The sequence below is a fragment of the Mauremys reevesii genome, linkage group 18 (genome assembly GCF_016161935.1).
Source record: "Mauremys reevesii isolate NIE-2019 linkage group 18, ASM1616193v1, whole genome shotgun sequence".
NCBI classification, from domain to species: domain Eukaryota; kingdom Metazoa; phylum Chordata; order Testudines; family Geoemydidae; genus Mauremys; species Mauremys reevesii.
The window spans coordinates 15330157-15348976 of record NC_052640.1 but is presented as its reverse complement, the minus strand read 5'-3'; the positions used below and the strand labels follow the sequence as shown (position 1 = coordinate 15348976).

At 42.8% G+C, this 18820-nt stretch overlaps 1 protein-coding gene across 2 annotated transcripts in view; it reads left to right on the top strand.

Annotated features, from left to right (window-relative positions):
- The window catches only part of LOC120385907, a 45339-nt gene that overhangs the window by 15067 nt on the left and 11452 nt on the right, over positions 1-18820 (top strand). For both annotated transcript variants that reach the window (XM_039504464.1, XM_039504465.1), the window contains exon 2: positions 8713-9713. In XM_039504464.1, coding sequence (XP_039360398.1) covers positions 8713-9713 — 1001 coding nt within the window. The remainder of the gene's footprint in view (positions 1-8712; positions 9714-18820) is intronic.

Genomic DNA, 18820 nt, shown 5'->3' with positions numbered 1-18820 from the left:
AGAAATGGACTATCCGACGCTTCCCACATGTGACGCGGAGTTTGAATGCAATGTGAGATTATAAGTTGTTAGGGACAGGGCCCTTGTTATCTTCATGCCTATCTGTAAAGCACTGAGGGCACCGTAGTGTCATACACAGTGGTGGTAACATGGGTCACTACTTTTTTAGGATCTAGTCTGTATTACCTTTGCCTATAATACAGCTAACATCAAATGTCCTACACCCATGAGCAGTCACCTTTTTAAAAATAATAAATGTAAGGCCCATGGCTCGATGCTCCAAAGGGGAAAAAGCTCTCCACTTCCTCTATGACAAGTGCTGCTGAATAGAGCTTCACTGGCATAGGCCAGCTAGTCACAATTCTCCTAGTGACACTGGTTAGTGGCCATAATAATACGTGAACATGGATTTTGCAGGGGGTAGTGGGCTCCTAAAGAGAGGAAAGAGCTCATTCCCAGGCATCCAGGATTCTGCTCAAAAGTCTCAGGTGCTCTTGGCTCCTCTCCGGTGGGGACTCCACAGTGAGGGACAACAGAGCACAGCAGCGGAGCTGAGTGGATTCTGGCAAGGCTCTGCTCATCCAGCACCTTATATAAAGCTGAATCACTAAACTAGGTGATGGCACTTCTGCGTGAGACTAGCAGGCTGCTCCCTTGGTACTGGAGAGAGGCCTACAAAGAGACACATGGGTTATTGTGACGCACTGATCCAAACCATGAGTGGGATTTGGTAGATGGGTGAGATGGTACCTGTGGGACATTGTCATGAGCAGGTGGGAAGGCAGTTAAATGAACAATTGTCAAAGTTAGTGGGAAAGGGAGTGGGTTTTACTCTTTATTTGCATATATATTTTGTTGTGTTTTCCCAATTTTATGACTGTTCCCTTTCCCCAATAAAGATTTTGTTTGTTTGACTCTACACAAACCCTAAATACTTGCCAGTGGGGAAGTTCTACCTGTTAAGGGCACCCAGGAGGGTGTTTAGTTTTCCCAGATTTCTGGGTGGGGGCTTGAGCTGGCTTAGTTATTTATCAAGAAAGACCTTAGATCAGTGTTTCCCAAACTTGGGACGCCGCTTGTGTAGGGAAAGCCCCTGGTGGGCCGGGCCGGTTTGTTTACCTGCCGCGTCTGCAGGTCTGTCCAATCGTGGCTCCCAGTGGCCACAGCTCGCTGCTCCAGGCCAATGGGGGCTGCTGGAAGTGACAGCCAGTATGTCCCTCGGCCTGCACCGCTTCAAGCAGCTCCCATTGGCCTGGAGCAGTGAACCGTGGCCAGTGGGAGCCGCAATTGGCCGGACCTGCGGATGGGGCAGGTAAACAAACCGGGCTTTCCCTACACAAGCGGCGTCCCAAGTTTGGGAAACACTGCCTTTGATATATTGAACCTGGCACTTTTTGCTGCTGTTAACCAGCTAGCAGAGTGTCATAAAAACAAAAGGAGTTTCCTTCCTAGGTCTCACTGCAACATTTTTACTTAGTACTCTTTTCACATGCTTAAGAATAACTTACAGTTAAATTTTTTTTTAAATATCTCCACATAGATCAGAGGAATACACTTATTTTTGAACTCTGTGTGGAACTAAGCTTTTACTGATCAAAGTTTGGATTATATATATAGGCAATTTGATTTGGTAATTAGAGAGGATCCACATAGGTCAATTCTCAATCCTCCTTCCTTTCTGAAAGACATTTGAACTTGTGCATAGAGGGAGCTTGTCCACACTTAAAACTTCAAGCCACTGCAATGTAAACACCTCTCATTGGCATAGGTAATCCCCCTCTCTGAAAAGTGGTAGGTAGGTCAAAGGAAGAATTCTTCCATCGACTTAGCACGGTATACGCAGGTACTTACGTTGTCTTAACTATGTCACGCAAGAGTGTGGATTTTTCATACCTCTGAGAAACGTAGTTATGCCAACCTAATTTTCTGTGTAGACATGGTCTGAGACTCTCCAGCTGTGTTTCTACACTAACTTCTTGGTGTAGGTGTAGGTCACTAGATTGGGGTTTAAAGACATAGAAGACCAACCTGGTAGGAAGATAAGGCAAGACATGCTAGAGACTTTGTGTTTTGGTCTTGGTGTGGCACAGTCTTTATGTGCCCTGTATTTCCAGCTGTAAAACTGTAAAATGCTTTCTTCCCACTAAGTAGTTTTAGCACTGTACTCTTTCACTTAATGTCTAACCCTACTCTGGAAAGGGACTGCAAAAGTTCTCATCCTATTATGTAATACAGTAGTATCTTCTGCTAATGCTGACAGTCTGGGGTTTGGAAGAGACAACATCAAGGGCAACAATGAAAGTTCAACTGGAGTCTTCAGTTGGTGATGCAACATCACAAAGAACTGAGTCACCAACATAAAAACAACTTTAGATATTAGAATGGAGACGTGAAAAATAGATGTGTGAATGATGAGCTGAAACTTCTGAAAACAAATACACACACTTTAAAAAAAAATTGGCAAAGCACTAGATATGAATCCTCCCATTGACTTTGTGCTCTAGTTTGAAAGACTCCCATTGAATTCCATGGTCTCTGGATCAGTCAGTTAGTGAAATGAATGTCCTATAGAGCTCTTAGTCGGTTTTTAAATGTCTTTCATGCCTGGGATGGACAATCCTTGGAAGATTATATTCTGAGAAGCATCCTAAAGCTCAGACTTCTTCAGCCTAGAAATCCCTATGAGAAAAGGACGTTGGGTTTGAGCTGGGAACCATACTATACTTTTGGGAGTGTTGCAGCTAATGCCAAGTCAGCAAGAAAGACCTCTGCAAACAATGAACAAAAAAAAATTTTTTTTGGTAAATGTCAAAGTTGTGTGTTTGCTTCCAGTTTTGGCTGAAGGTTCAGGCCACACCTCATTTCATTCCAGTTGGTTGGTTTTGCTCTAATAGCCCGGTGAGTTCCAGAGATCCTTCATTCAGAATGAACTTCCTCTGCTCCAAGAGGGAGGGATCTCTAACCAGGACACTGCACCTTGCTCTGCACGGTTTGGGTCATCCCAGAATTTATTGGTAGACTTGAGATTTGTAAAGAGGTCCCTGAGGGAGAATGAAAGGAAAGGGAGCTGGTCTTAAGTCCTGCCAACACTTTCAAACTTGTGATTTTAAAATTGGACATTTAAAGAAAATTGTGGGGTGAGGGGAAGGGGGACATGTTTAAGACAGTGTGCTGAGCATTGGCAGCTTCTAGTGACTTACATGGGAGCTGGAGGTTCCCATACCTCAAGTGAGCTACCTAAAGTTAGGCATCAAAGCATAAAAACCTTGGCCCCCAAGATAGGTTTTTCTGACAGCAGTAGATCTTAATTGCACCCTCCTATGGCATATCTTGAGCTAGCTGCAGTATGAGTAAGGCTCCAATAGATCTCTCAAATGGTATCATATTGAGATAGGATCACGGTGCTGTTCCTGGAAGAGGCACTTTTAAAAACAAACGGGAAAAAACACATGCAATATTCCCTACCTTCACTGTGGAAAAATTACCAAAATTTCAAAGAAGTGATGCCTCCTCCAGAAAAGGATAGGACAACACAGGGTAATAGCTGAATTTCTGAGTTGGACCTTAAGAATATTGTGTACCTCAGTCTGTGCATGTGTATCTTCTCTTTGCCCCGTCCTACTCCTAATGTTAAGTCTTCTTTATATGCTGTTCAAAGCAAAGCAATGAAAATCATTGCCTTGAAGGGGAGGTAATAACACACCATTATGAAATATTAGAGGGAGTGATCAGTGTTAGAGCTATATTCCTCCCCCTATGAAATTTAGATGGGTGGAGGTTTGAGAAGGGGTTTCATTTATTTAGCCTGTTCAGGGCCATAACTGAGAGTGACTTTCAGTCTGTTTGCTCAGTCTGAAACTGGGAACAAACAACAGAAAGGTGAGACCTTTGCTGTAAAGCTACAGTGTACATGGTAGCACTTCTATGGCCTAGAGGAAAAAATAGTTTTTTGGGACTTCCAGGTTTTTGATTATCATTATCAACAGCTTGGATTGCCTCATATGTGTTTGTTTAAAACTGTAGTAGATTGTGTCTTGTTTTCTCTATGGGGAATTTCATTCTGATTCTTGGTGCTTTTCCAAGGGAGCTGATATTTCCTGGGTGAGTAAATATAAAAGAAAACAAACTACATTGGATAGGTCCCAAGCTGGTGAATCTGAAATTCTGAATGTGAGGAGTTACACAAACCTCAAGATGACAGGATGAGGGGGACTCTCTTGTCTCTTCCTCCCCCCCTCTTTAAAATAAATATTTTTGGATCCTGCCTGCAATGCTGGGACAACTGTGCAGCTAGGCTGCTGCAGACAGCAGCCCCCCGTGTCTAATGTAGATAAGGAAAACACGTTGGCACCTTTCTTTTTAATTGTGCTCAAACATGGTTCTTGCTAGAAATGAGCTAATAGCTTACCTTTTTTTTTGGTAAAAGGAATTGATTTCTGCTTCCAAGTGGTCTCTATAAAGTGGAATAGGGAAATACATCATCATGGAGTCTTAGGACACTGCCATCACAACCACCATACTTCTACCCAAAAAACATGGAACAAAACTCCTTTTTGAGTCCTGATAATATCATTTGTAGAAGACTGCACTCAGCACTGGATTGCCTCCTCACAGCTGGGTGTGGCATACTAGGTTCTCCTTTTTTAGCACCCTCTACCAACAGCTGTTCCAGCCCTGCAGTGCTATGTCTCTTTTCTCATGACTCAGCCCTTTGCCCAGGACATGTTCAGTGCCACCCCTTCCAGAGGAACAGAAAGTCCAACAGAAACATCAGATCCCTCCATCTGGTCTGCTGCCCTCAATTATAGGCCCAGTGGTCTGTACACTCCTTGAGGGCTGTCAAAAATCTTTACCCCCTTATGTCAAGGGTTTCACACCACCTTCTCTGGGTGGCAGGTAGGAGAACTGAGGCCTGCCCTCTGCATTAAGTTCTGGTCCAAGGACTCCAGGAAAGGCCATCAGGGTTCTCTTCACCAGACTCCTTGCTGCCACTTTCCTACCTAGCCTTTCCTTGGGCTTTCACCTCACCCTTCAAGGAACTTCTTTGTTCCCTACAGGGCTCTTCACTTGCTACTACCAGGAAAGCCCCTTTTACACTAAACTTCCTCTGCTTATAGCACCATGAAGACCCTGCCCAGCTGAGTTTCATCATTAATTAGGCGTGGCAGACCCTCCAGGTGCACCCAGATGGGTTAATTAGCCTCTCCAGCCCACATTTATACTTTCATCAGCTGTGTGGGATAGCTGTCTGAGTTTGGGAGATAAGCAGGGTAATACCTGACCGCAGTGAACTGGGAATTGGCCATTCAGTGGAGTTTTAAAAAACACTGAGAGAGTCCTAGGCAAACTTACAAGCAGTGAACAACCCAGGACACTCTGGTAGCCTTCTCTATGATTGTGTTCAGTGATGCTCTACACCTCTACTATGGTATAGGGTATCTTCAACTTCTCCTTTTCTCTCTCCTCCTTTCATATCTCTATTTACAGGATCTCCAGTAACTGGAGCCTAGAAACCATCAAACCATTCACTGACCCCTGATGCCTTCTCTTCTCTTCATCTCATCCCTTGGAACCTTCATCTGTCTGAGCAGGTCATTCAGTTTCATGTGCTGGTGGGGATAAGCACTCCCAATTGTGACCTTTCCATTCTCATTGTGTTAAGGTATCTTTTGATGGCACATTGTTGCAATAGCACTCCTGCATAAGATTCTTCATGAGAACTCAGAAGACTGATGTGAGAGGCCCCTGTCCAATCTCTGACCATCTGTTAAAATCTTCATATGAGATGCAAAAGATTAGCCTCCCCCATGATTTATCTGAGTGATGTTGGCATATTTTACCACTTTAAAAAAATTCCTATAATTTGGAAAGATTAAAAATAAAATGTGTCAAACAAATTCTCTGCCTAAATGCATGTTTCTGCAAGTCTATGACTCTATACATTGGTAAATGTGGTGAACATCTTAATAGATGATATTCAGCCTTTGTAACAGATGACTCAAATTCACTGGATCATTTGTCAATCATTCAATTGTGGATTATAAATTCATCAGTCCTGTCTCTTCTTCAGGAATCTTTTTTTTCTCAGCTCTGTCTTGCATATTCTGCCTCTTGTTGACCTTCCTCTGGGATAAAGTTTTGAATCCAAATTCTCAAGCTATAGTAAATAAATGATTCCACCATTGAGGTCACTGTTCTAGCCTAATTTTGCAATTTGCAGTATACAATTCACCCACCCTTGCTCTCTTTGAGAGAAGCATTTTACCTGCTGGCATTCAGCAGTCTTCCAGCTAGAAATTGGAGCCAACTGGCAATCCTCTGGTGGTTCTGGGGATCAAAAGGAATCTGTTTGGACGTCTGCTTTTGAATCTGAGATTTCACTGATGGGGGTTTCTACTAAGGAGATACATAATCCACCCAGAATGGCACATGCAAGCCAAAACTAAGGACAGAAAAAGGGATGAACTTCTCAAAAGTGCTGGATGGACTGTACTGGACGGAAAGTCCTGGATCTGTTGAACTGTTATAGCATAAGTAATAGTGTGCAGGGCTCCCCCTGCCACTTTTTTGGGGTCAGAAGACACCTGTGAACCAGGCCATCTGGTAGTGGTGGTTCTGGTGATGACCAAGTTGTTCAGCAGAACCTGGACGGAGACCATTAGCTCATTTCACATAGACACACAGCAATTTCCAGTCACTGTGAGCTTGAGTAGACTTAGGCCAGTGCTCTTACCGCCCATCACATCCCAGGTAAATACTATTTGCCTCTAGCAATTTTCATACAAGTTTCATATACATTTAAATAAAAGATAAATTCATGTCAGGGCTCTACTAAAGAATATCCAACTCAGGTGACACTTGTAGAATACTCTAGTGATTGGGATGTAAGAAGAATGATTTTTTTTCCGAATCAACACATGACTTTTCCCATGTAAACAACTTTACAGTAATAAAAGTTTGAACAAAAGACCAGGCCTGAAGAGGTAAATCTGCATGAATATGACTTCCTTCTAATGTAGAACATAGAAGCCCTCTTCCATTCCCCAACCAAGGAAACCATATTATACACTCTGTTGCCTTGTCTTCACTAGGTAAAAAGGTGTGTTCTTAACTTGAATTAGCTAATTTGAGTTAAACTCATAGTGAAGACAATGCAGTTTGTAGCTCTCAAACAGGTTATCAGGTAAAATTAGAGCAGTGGTGGAAAACCTGCGGCCCATCAGGATAATCTGAGTCTGGGCCGCAACACATTTTGATATGCTGGCTTCCATTTCCCACAGCTCCCATTGGCCAGGAACGATGAACCATGGCCACTGTGATCTGTGGGGAGCAGTGCCTGCAGATGGTCAGCATCAGCAAAATGTCTCACGGCTGGCAATCAGATTACCCTGATGGGCCACAGGTTACCCACCACTGAATTAGAGACTATCAGAGCGTAGGCTTTAACTCTACTCGGCTTTCCCGTAGTTTCTAACTGTACCTGATAACCTGCATGTGAACTGCCCTGTCCTCAGTAGGCTTTTACCTCGTTAGCTAACTTAGGTTAAGAATGCACCTCTCAAGTGAAGACAAGGCCTGCATGTGTATGCAGGAATTGTAGTTTCTTTACCACTTGAGTATGAAACACAGTGTTTGACAGTGAATTAGTCTCCTGATAACATGGAGATGTGAAGAATTTAATTTCCATAGATAAACTAATTACCGGTACTTGAGACTTCATGCTTTAACCTAACTCATGCCCCCAAAACACCAAAATGGCCTGTTGCTTATTTCATTAGACCTAGGATAACAGTTTTTGACCGATATTTAAATCTGGCCATGGAGTATTTTAATTCCATTATAAAATAGTCTCTCTCTCTTGTCCCCACCTGCCACTCCTATTCCCCTCTGCCAAAAAAATGGAAAGCATCTGCAGAAAATCACTTATTCATGTCCTGGAAATCTGCAAAGGAGAGCAAATCTGACCACTGTTTGAGGACATTTAATAATTCTTTGAGTTTCAAAGGAATTCTTTTTTTAATTTTAATGAACCAAGGGAGGGAGAAAGAGAATAAAAATCTGGACTGTTTTGACCTCGTGGCTATATACAGACTTGTCTGTTGTTCTGCCAAGCTTCTTTTGTGTTTTAACAGATAACAGACCAAGATGACTAATCATTTTAAATAAAAAAAATTCCCTTTTCTCCAACTAACACTGGTAAACACATGGCTCCTAGACAGGGGCTGGTGATCTAATTATTTATGGACTTTCTTCCTTTAAAGAATATTGCCCAAGGCAGAGGTGAGCTTTACTTTCCCATGTCTATGGAGGAATCTTGCATGAAAGTTCTGAGAGAGAGAAGTCTCTTCACCTTCCCTCAATCACAAGCACTGTTGCTATGAAAGCTTTTGCCATCTGAGACTTGTGTCACGTAATGAAAGGGAGACTGGGCTTGCAACATACACATCCAAAAAGTGATTATCTGTTTTAAATATTAATGCTCCAAATGGTGAATGTAGAAGATTGGCTTTTTAAAAGCTTTATGAATTTTCATTTCCTAAGGGATGTTCTATGTCAACCAACTGAAGATGGATAATTTTAAGATAGTAGATGTAAAAGGCCTAGACCGCTGAATACGCTTTCTTTAGTTTATAGCACTAATATATATCCATTATAAAAAAGGTGATTTTTAATTTTAATTTGCTTTTTATTTGTCTGTCTGTTTCCCTCCAGGTATATTATTCCTGTGGTGCAGATTTGGAATCCATGGAAAGAGGTCTTATTTTATCACCAGGCTTTCCAAATAACTACTATCCAGGGACACACTGTGTTTGGCAGTTTTTCATTCCTGTTAGAACCCATCTTATCCTGGAAATTCTTGACTTTGATGTATTTGAAAGCTCAAATGAAACTCCAGACCCTTGGGATGGCTTTTTTTCTTCTTCTAAAAGAAAAAATAAGGAGATGTTTCCTATTGAAGAAAACTCTGACCTTCCCATCACTCTTGCTACTACAAAATCCTCTGTTCTGGCTGGGATGTCAAAGGCGACCCAGAAACATAGCAGCCCAGGAGCTCAGTCAAAGGGTCTTGCTGGCCGCTACGATGGATTCCCAGTAACTACCTCCAAAAAAGAAGAATACAAACAAACATCTGAAGAAAAACAGTTCAGACAGATGGAAGAACCCAAAGAAATAGTTAAGGCTCAGCCAGATGGACTGCCATTCACTGTGGCTGGCAATACCACTACACAGCAGCAAAATATCAGTGGCCTAGAGATGAACAGAGATTTGAAAGGGAAAGTCCTGCTTGCTCACCTCACTGCTAGAAGGCGAGATGAGGACATGGGAGAGAGTCAGACTCTCTCCACAACAGCCTTACCAAGAGAAAGCTCCACCACCCAGCAGTCTTCAGCGGATGTGTGTCCCCATGATGTCTTGTATGTTTCTGACCTCATCACATTTTCCTCTCGCTTCTGTGGGACAAACTTGCCTTTAAACAAGACCATGGTCTTCAGTTCATCTCTGGAGATGGTGGAGGTTATTATGGAGCTGATCACAACCACGGATCGTGGGAGGGGCTTTGCGATGCTCTTTGAATACAAGAACATCACAGAACCTAATGTCATGGATGTGGTGAGGCAGGATGGAAAGGAAAACACAATGATGCTGGCAATAATAACTGGAATTGTCTTCTTTGCACTTGTTCTTCTGTCTACCCTCTGCATAACTTGCAGGTAAGATATTTGTAATGATCTAAGCTCCTGAAACTAAACCTGCCATGAAATCTGGGATATAACTGATGACATAGTGAAAAGGACAGTGAGGGGTTTTTTCCTACTTTATTTAATTCAGAATCAAACCTGATTAGATCAATTGTCCACCAGAATAAAATCTGGCTAAATTCTACTCTAATGTATTTGTTAATACTATGTATAATTTACTATTATTATTTGGTAGTATGGTATGTCTCAAAAAAATGATGGTCTTGGCTTTGGATTCTTTTGGCAGCTGTCTTGCAGTGTCCGTTTTGATATGTTTTAATGGGGTCACCAACGGGGACATTACACTTGCTGGGGCAGAAGCTGAAGCCAGAGCCCCCCTGTCCAGAGCTGAAGCCGATGCCCAAGGGCTTTAGCCCTGGGTGGCAGGGCTCAGATGACAGCCCCCCCTGCTGGGGGCTGAAACCCTTGGGCTTTGGCTTTGTCCCCCTGGCCAAGGTGGTGAGGCTTGGGCTTTGGTGGGGCTTGGATGGGCTCTGGCTTCGGTCTCCCCTCCTGGGATTGTGTAGTAATTTTTGTTGTCAGAAGTGGGTTGCGGAGCAATGACGTTTGAGAACCGCTGCTTTATATGTGTCCTTCAAACCTTTTACCCATCCCGCCTCCATCAAGTGGGCGAGACACTAGTGTTGCCCTATAACAAGCAGCATATTCTTCCTGGACTGGGTCTAATGTTGTTCCATGCCCTGCAGGATAATGTTTCTTCTTTTGCTGCATATTGAAGTTGAAAAATCAAGTCCTATTTCTGCTTTTCCACAAAATGTCTTCGTTCAAAACCTTTTTTTCTTAAATTGAAAATGAAATAATATTTCTATATGATTCCTCCCCACCCCCCCATCAAACTTAGCTGAAACCTAGCTGTTTTTGCCAGACATTTTGATTATGACAGAAAAACTTTCAACAAACTGTACTGCATGTACAGATCCTCTGCAGCAACAGAATCCAGTTTTCCAGGGCAGCATTCAACTGTCTTAACCAAGAGACAGTCTTTTTTCCCCTTCCCTTGCAATCCCCTCACTGATTCATGAGAATACATCTTCCAATGTCTGCAACAAATGAAGCAGGGGTGCTACAGACAACAGCCTCCTTTACTGAACACCCCTGAATCATCACCAGAGCAAGTCCATCCTGAGCACTGACTGATGCAGCAATCTATGTAAAAAACAGTTATGTACTCATGTAATTAAAAATTGTATCATCATCAGGCATATGACCAAGGGGGCAAAATTACAGTTATACAGGCTTCCTTAATACTGGCATTTCCTAACTTTTGAGTGCTTGACTTCACAACATTTTAATGTTCTTTTAACCTTTTGTGGGTGTGTAATGTCTCCTTGAGGTTGCAAAATTTTCAAAGAGCTCTTGGCAATATTCAAGAATATTTTGATAAGACTTATTTTTCTTGTGGTCCTGTTGGAAGGTAAATCCCTGGACATACTGAATAGATACAAAGTATATTCTATAACCACACTAAGTTTAAAGAGATATAAACAAGGTGGTTAGGTTGAAACATCATTTTCTCTGCTATACATGGAAGTTCCTGACTTCAGAATCCAGCTGTTATTTTGTATTGCTTAGCAAACTAAACCTTGCAAAACTTTAAGAGTTAGACACATCTGTTTATATCTAACCATTTTCCTTCTTGACGGACCCTGATAAATACATAATTTAGACTACAAAGTTTTGCCTGCTCTAAAATGGTTCAAATCTGATGGAAAATATCTACTAGATGCTAAATATTTTTTATTTTTAAGCTCTTGCCAATTTTTTTTTGGTAAATGCTTCCTCTGCTATAGTAACAGTTATGGCCTAATCCTGCTCATATTGGGCCAGATTCTAATACTCTCTCTTGTTGAGTACCATGTTACTTCTCAAATACTCCCAGTAATTCCAGTGGAACTTCTCATGGCACAAAGTAATACTCAACACAAATGGGGATGTTGCAAGCCATCAATTTGGCTTCCAGCCCACTTAAAAACACCAAGCCCACTTTGAAAGGCAACTTTACTTTTAAAGGTTCAGTTGCTACAGATATTGTTTTGCTGATGAGAGGCAGGATTTGTTTTAATTGGCCTTTTTCAATCAGGATGTTTTTAAAATGGGGAACTAGTTGGGTGTTAACACATGGACTAGAATTGCAGGAAATGATTGACTCCTGGATCTTTGCATTGGTGTGGTTTCAGGGAAAATTACCTGCTTTACCTTAGACTGCATGTTTGTATTGTGTTTTTGTTTTGTTTTTAAAGGCCATTTCCTATCCCGCTTGCGTATACTCGTGTGTAAGCCTCCCTGTCTTTCCAGGGACAGGTTATTTTGGGCATATGTTGATTTCTTGCCAAACTTGTATGCATGAGTGAAATGTGATGCTTGTGAAAGTGAAGGCCTCACCGTGCTGAGTAAGCCAGTTTATATAGTACTGGCAGATGCTACGTTAGGTTTTTTTCTTGCTGTTCTGTCTATGCACCTCCAAGCTATTAGTCTGGGACCTCTTCTGATTAGAGCTTGCCAATGCTACTCAACTGTTTTGGCTTATGCAGACTAGGAGTAAAATTATGTGATATCCATTAAGCACATCAAAAATTTGCCTCTGAATGAGACCATCAAGCTCACTTCTAATTTTGTGTGGCCTAAGTAAGGATTTGAATTCAGAGATGCATTAGCCCCCTCTTGTCCTCCTTGCAGGAAACGTTAATTAGTCAAATCTATAAGAGAGGAGCTGACTCCAGATCGAGGATGGGAGAATGAGGCTATGGCTACACTGGCGATTTGCAGCGCTGGAAAGCCTCCACCAGCGCTGCAATTAGTAAGTGGCCACACCTGCAGGGCACTTCCAGCGCTGCAACTCCCTGGCTGCAGCGCTGGCCGTACACCTCACTCAGCATGGGGAATAAGGATTCCAGCGCTGGTGCTGCAGCGCTGATCATCAAGTGTGGCCACACACCAGCGCTGTGATTGGCCTCCAGGGAATAAGGTGTATCCCAGAATGCTTTTATAAATTACTCTCTTTTGTTTTGTTATGCAGCCTCTCTTTGTTTTGTTGTGAACGAGCTCCGATCGGAGCTCCGTTCTGTACCTGGCTGTAAACAATCAAATGAGAGGCAGGCAGGCAGAGTGAATGAAACAGAACGGAGCCGATCGGAGAGCTCCGTTTGAACTGCTTATCTATAAAAACAAACACTGATCACAGCAAACAGGAGCTATCTGTACCTGGCTGTGAACGATCAAATGAGAGGCAGGGGAAACAGTGTTGGATGCAGGCTGTTAGGGTTCGCAAACATTTTGTGATTTTTCCAATCTCTCTCTTCCCCGCTCCCTGTCACAGTACACCACAGGGAGTGAGTGAAACAGGGGGGAGTCCGTGTTGGAGGCAGGCTGTTTGCAATTAGAGTTAAGACTAAGGGCTCATGAACATTTTGTGATTTTTCCAATCCAGGAAGCTAACACACAGTGTTGGCTCCAAAAATCCACTCTCTATCTTCCCCGCTCCCTGTCACAGTACACCACCCTCCACCCCCCTCTTTTGAAAAGCACTTTGGTGCACTTGAATGCTGGGATAGCTGCCCATAATGCAGCACTCCCAACAGCGCTGCAAATGCTCCAAATGTGGCCACACACCAGCGCTGGTAGCTCTGAGTGTGGCCACACACCAGCGCTGCTCCTACACAGCTGGATGACCAGCGCTGCAAACTACTAGCGCTGCAAACCGTAAGTGTAGCCATACCCTAAGGAAGGAGAATACCCGCACTGTAAAGTTTAGGGAAAGGTCAGATCTGGATCCATTACAAAGGAGGCTTTGAAATTTGGAGTCTACCCTGGGCCCATTACAGGGAGAAGAGCCTGCTTTGAAGTACAGATATGGGTTATAGGGATTTGATCTGGGATTTCAGTTCAGGCTTATCTAGGGTAACCATATAACAAGTGTGAAAAATCGGGACGGAGGTGGGGGATAATAGAAGCCTATATAAGAAAAAGCCCCAAATATTGGGACTGTCCCTATAAAATCGGGACATTTGGTCACCCTAGGCGGTGGCCTATCTTCTATAATGAAGCTGGCCACAGCATTACATCAGGGGTGCTGGAACAATCTATATAGTGGGGGTACTGAGAGCCATTGAACCCAACTGTCAACCCTGTATATGATGGAGACCACTACAAGCCAGAACCCCTAGTTCCAGCACCTATGTATTACGTAGAGCATAAGAAGTTCAAAATTAAGGACAAAGGGGACACTTGCTGATAACAATGTCCAGTGGAGCCCATGACGACAGGTCCTGTCCCCTGAGAACATCCTGTCAGTCAGAGAATACTCTAGGAGGAATGAAGATACTCTAATGAGGCAGTACATTCAGCAACGGGTCCAGTTTTCTGAGGAATAACACTTGCTATGACTGGAATGTGCTGTTGCAGAGGAAACCTCAACAGAAGATGCTAATAATAACCTTCAGACTGTTTGCTAAACTTGTCCTCCACCTCCCTTTCTCTCCACTCCACCTGCTCCTCTGGTATCTGAGCAAGTTGAAGCTTAGCTGTGCTATGCTTCCCTCCCCACCCCCTCTTTTTTTTTTTTTTTAAGCTGCCACTGTTGCTCAGCTAGAAGTAGCAAGCTCTGCCTCGCCAGTGGTAGAAATGGCATAGGACAGGCTTGGCACCCAGCACCACCTAATAAATGGAGTCATCAGCAATGCCTGCCCAGGTTTATTCCATTGAACCAAAGTGAAGCTATCTGGGGAGACTCCAAGTTTCTGCCACACTGTTGCTTTTGTTTAGTGTTTGCGGAGGGAATGAAAGCATCAGTTGTTAGATGGCCAATAATTCTAATTACTTTTGGCCATGAGGCCTGGCTTGAGTAACAGGGGTTTTTATTTTCTTTCCCAAGCCCCCAAGAACAAGAGACATGTTCACCTTATTTAATTTTAATCATGCCCAGTGCAATCAGACTTTTGCTCGATGGTTGCAATTCATGGGGAAGAGACATTTTACATCTGCGCACCCTGCCAAAGAACTGATTCTTATTACAACCCCTCAGTTTACAAGCATTTCACATGAAGGGAAGCCTCTTATTTCCAAACACCCCCCTCCCAAATAAATTAATTTAAAAGTTAATACCCTCCCTGTATTTCCACTTGGTGGGCAGAAATGATGGAGTAATGTTTCATCCAACACAAGACCCAAATAGTAGTGACCGGGCAAGATATAGAGCAGGACTGACCAACAGGTTGCCAGGTGGCAATTCTTACTGCTGTAATACATTTCTGGGGAATCTGATTAACCTCTGAGAGTGTGCTAAAAACAGAATGGTTATCTGCTAATTGCTGCAGCTCTGTACTGAGTACTGTACAGAATCCAAGAAGCCCCTCGCTCCTTGCCTGTATGCCTCAATGCCCTCCATCTTTGTTTAGCCCATAGCTCTGCACATTAGTTCTTTCCATTTAAATGGAGCTACTGCTACTTCAGCAAAGTCTTGCTGTGCTGGAAAAAAGTTGCCTTTGTCAAAGGCTTCTACAGAAAATTTCAATTTTTCAGGAAAAAAAACCCCACCCCCAATTGTTCAGCTAAAAACTTCGATTCAGAAATGTCATTGTGGTGCCTCACATGAGCTGAAGTCTGGGGGCATGAGGCACTCATTCTCCTCTGTGGATGGGGCTGCCTGGCCAGACTAAATCTCCCATGATACACCATGGTCTCCCTGTATGCTGAGCTGCTGCAGTGCATCATGGGAGTCATAATTTCACTGGATACCCAGGCCCAAAAAGAAGAACGGGGGTATAAGGATCTGTGGCAGCATTTCTGAATTGAAAAATTCCATTTTCTTCTGGAAGTTTTTGACTTTTGGTCAAAAGATGACTTTTTTCAGGTGTTCATTTTATTTTTATTCTCCACTTAAAAAAAAAAAAAGAGTTTGCACAGAAACACTTCAGCCAGCTCTAGTTAGTATTTTGCCCGTGATATATAAGTACTTTAAGTCTTGGGACGCACAGTGGCGCTCATTTTCTTAGTTACCTGCTAGATACCCAGTTCCCAGCCTTGTACCTCAGGAATATACCAATTTATTAATTGGTTCACCACTTCAACAATGGAAAGTGGATATACGCTGGCCTTTGTACCCTGAGCAGATTTGTCCCACACTTCATACAAACTCACTGGTAAAAATAAACAATTAAACATATTTATTGACTATAAAAGGTAGATTAAGTAATATTCAAAAAGTCAGAGTTAGTTACCAAAAGAAAAGAAAATATAACTACCCCGTCTAAACTCTCAACCCTATTAGACTGAGCAATATCTAGATTAAGCAGTTTCTCACCCCACTGGATATTGCAGTTCATAATACACAAATTTGAAACCTAGGCCTGTCTCCTTTGTTGGAATCTTGTCTTCTTCTCAGTAGCTTTGTTGCTTGCATCATAGGTGGGGGCAGGAGAAAGGACCCAGTATGTGTCCACTGTCTGTTTTCTATCCTCAGTCCATGTGCTTGGAAAACAAGTCCAGGCATGTCTGGGGGCATTGCTGAGTTTCCAGGCAAGGTTGAACAATTCCCCTGGTGTGGCCTCATGCGGGTGAGTCATTGCATTGTAGTTCCCTTGCTGGACAATGGTTGTTGATGGGTTGACTGACACCCCGCCCAGGTGTTGGTTACTTCTTTGCTGTTGCCTATGGGAAGCTAATGTCTGGCTGATGCCTCAATTTACAACATGTTTTACTGACAACCATACCACATAATTCTCATAACTTTATATACACACGCATACATACACACATACACACACACACACACACACAACACTACATATATGGATAGAGAAATAACTTTCAGCAGATCATAACCTTTCCCCTGATACCTTACAAACAAGCTTTATATGTAAGATCATGATTAGATAAAAAGTGAGGAATATAGGGGTTTCAGGACACTCCCTCCAAGGTATAGAATGTCACACCAGCCAAGTAACTGAGATTTTTGTATTCAGTATTAATATATGCCTTTTATTCAACATTATGCAAGAGAATACTAATAAACTGTGAGTTGTTCTAAACTTACTTATATGCATTTGCATCCCACTGAATATTATTATATATATATAAATTTTAAGAGGCCATAACTCAAGAGACCCATTATAGGTGACTTTCTTTGGATCTTGGAGGGTTTCGGGGGTGGGGGGGGAAGGAAGGGTTGTTTTAAAATCATGGTGGATGTTCAAAAACACTCCAAGTAATGTAATCCTGATAACGCTAACAAGATATGGGTTGTTCATGGTTGTAGAAGGGTGGACTCACTGCTAGAGCATCTCCTTATGGCTGGGTTTGGCGCAGCATCTCTCTCCTGTTGAGTGACTCTTGCCAGTAGTTGCAGTGGTCTGAGTCTTCTTATGAGTTGGCCCTCCACCCAAGTAACATTTAGTCCTACCCCATCCAGGGTAAATACAGTCCAATAAACTAAATTCTCCACCCCTATCTGAGCTCGCACCTCAGCTGGGTCATCACCGCTTCCCCAGGTTCTGTAAGGTTGTCTGCCACTCTAATGCAGACCAACACTGCTCAGGGCTTTTTCCCTGATGGCCTGGCTCCAAATTCTACAGTCTGTCTCCCTTTCTGCATCACCTTTCTCAGTGGTCGGTAAGGAAACCCATGCTTTCCTTCTACTCTGAGTTCTAGTCCAGGAACCCTGTGATCAGCAGGTAAAATCTGCTCTCTTAGACTTCACTGTCTCCCTGGATTTCTTCCTACCTTGGCCTTCCTTCAGACCCTTTCCCTCATCTCTTCCCTGGGTTTACAGTACATCTGCTTCTCTCTAGTTGCTTCCTTTGCTCTCCAGCAGTTAGAAAGCAACTGCAGAGTTCTCACTCTGTCTCCCTAGAGCCCTATGTGCTCAGGCTTCTTTCTTTATACAAATCACCCATCTCCTTACCCAGCTGGTACTCATCTTTAATTGGGCCTCATCTACCCCACCCTCCAGGAATGACCTGGTTGGTTGATTGGCCTGTCAGTCCCACATTATCCCTTTCATCACATGGTGTGGAGTAAACACCCAACGCACTGGCCCGTGTTCATGGTTATAGAAGGGTGTCCCAGGTTTTGATTTTTGAAGGTGAATGTTGCTTCACACTCTCCCTTCATCCCAGTTTCCAGCCTGTCTAGAGAGAGCGATTCTAATCAATACCCAGTGAAGACAAGTTCATTCTTCTGGGAGGCTTTAATGCCAGAGTTGGAAAAGAGGGCTTGGAGCGGTGTAGTAGTAAAGACCAATGGAGTCAGAAAAATGAAAAATGGTCTCCTCCTATGCTGCAAGTGTGCTACTCATGAGCTCGTTGTCACCAACCCAACCTTCAGGCAAGCTAGCAAATACAAAACTTCTTTGGTGCATGCAAGATGAAAGCACTGGCACCTGACTGACTATACAGCAAACAGACATTAAGATCACCAGAGCAATGCAAGGGGCAAACTGTTGGACTGACCACAGGATGATTAGAGCCATTTTTAATTTACATGCTGTTGCCACTCAGTGAAAAAATGCTGAACAGATTAAACCAAAATTGAACATAGCAAAGCCATTTCTCCAAGAAAAGCTGAGGGAAAACTTAGAGGAAAAAATGGATAGCATTGCATCATCACCCAAGATTGCACTTGACATATGGAATATATTCAAATTAGCCATTCTTCAAGCCCCAGAAGAAACTCTAGGTAAAAATGAAAGTTGGCCCTAAGATTGGTTTGATGAAAATGACAATGAAATCAAAAAAATCCTTAAGGAAAAGAATGCTGGGTTTGTGTCTTGGCAAAATAACAAAGAATCAACATCAAAGGAAAATAAATTCAACTATTTGCAAGAGATGGCTCAAGGACGTCTTTGTGTCCTACACGATAAATGATTGGAAAAGAAAGCAGAAGAAATACTGTGTTATGCTGATACTAACAGCACAAAAATGTTTTGATTCCCTGAAGGAATCAAATTTGAATAATCAAAACCAGGAACAGCTCCACTAACAAGTTCAAATGGATCTACCTTAATCAAGGACAAAAGAGGTTTCTCTGAGAGATGGGTGTAGCACTTTAGTGAGCTACTCAACTGT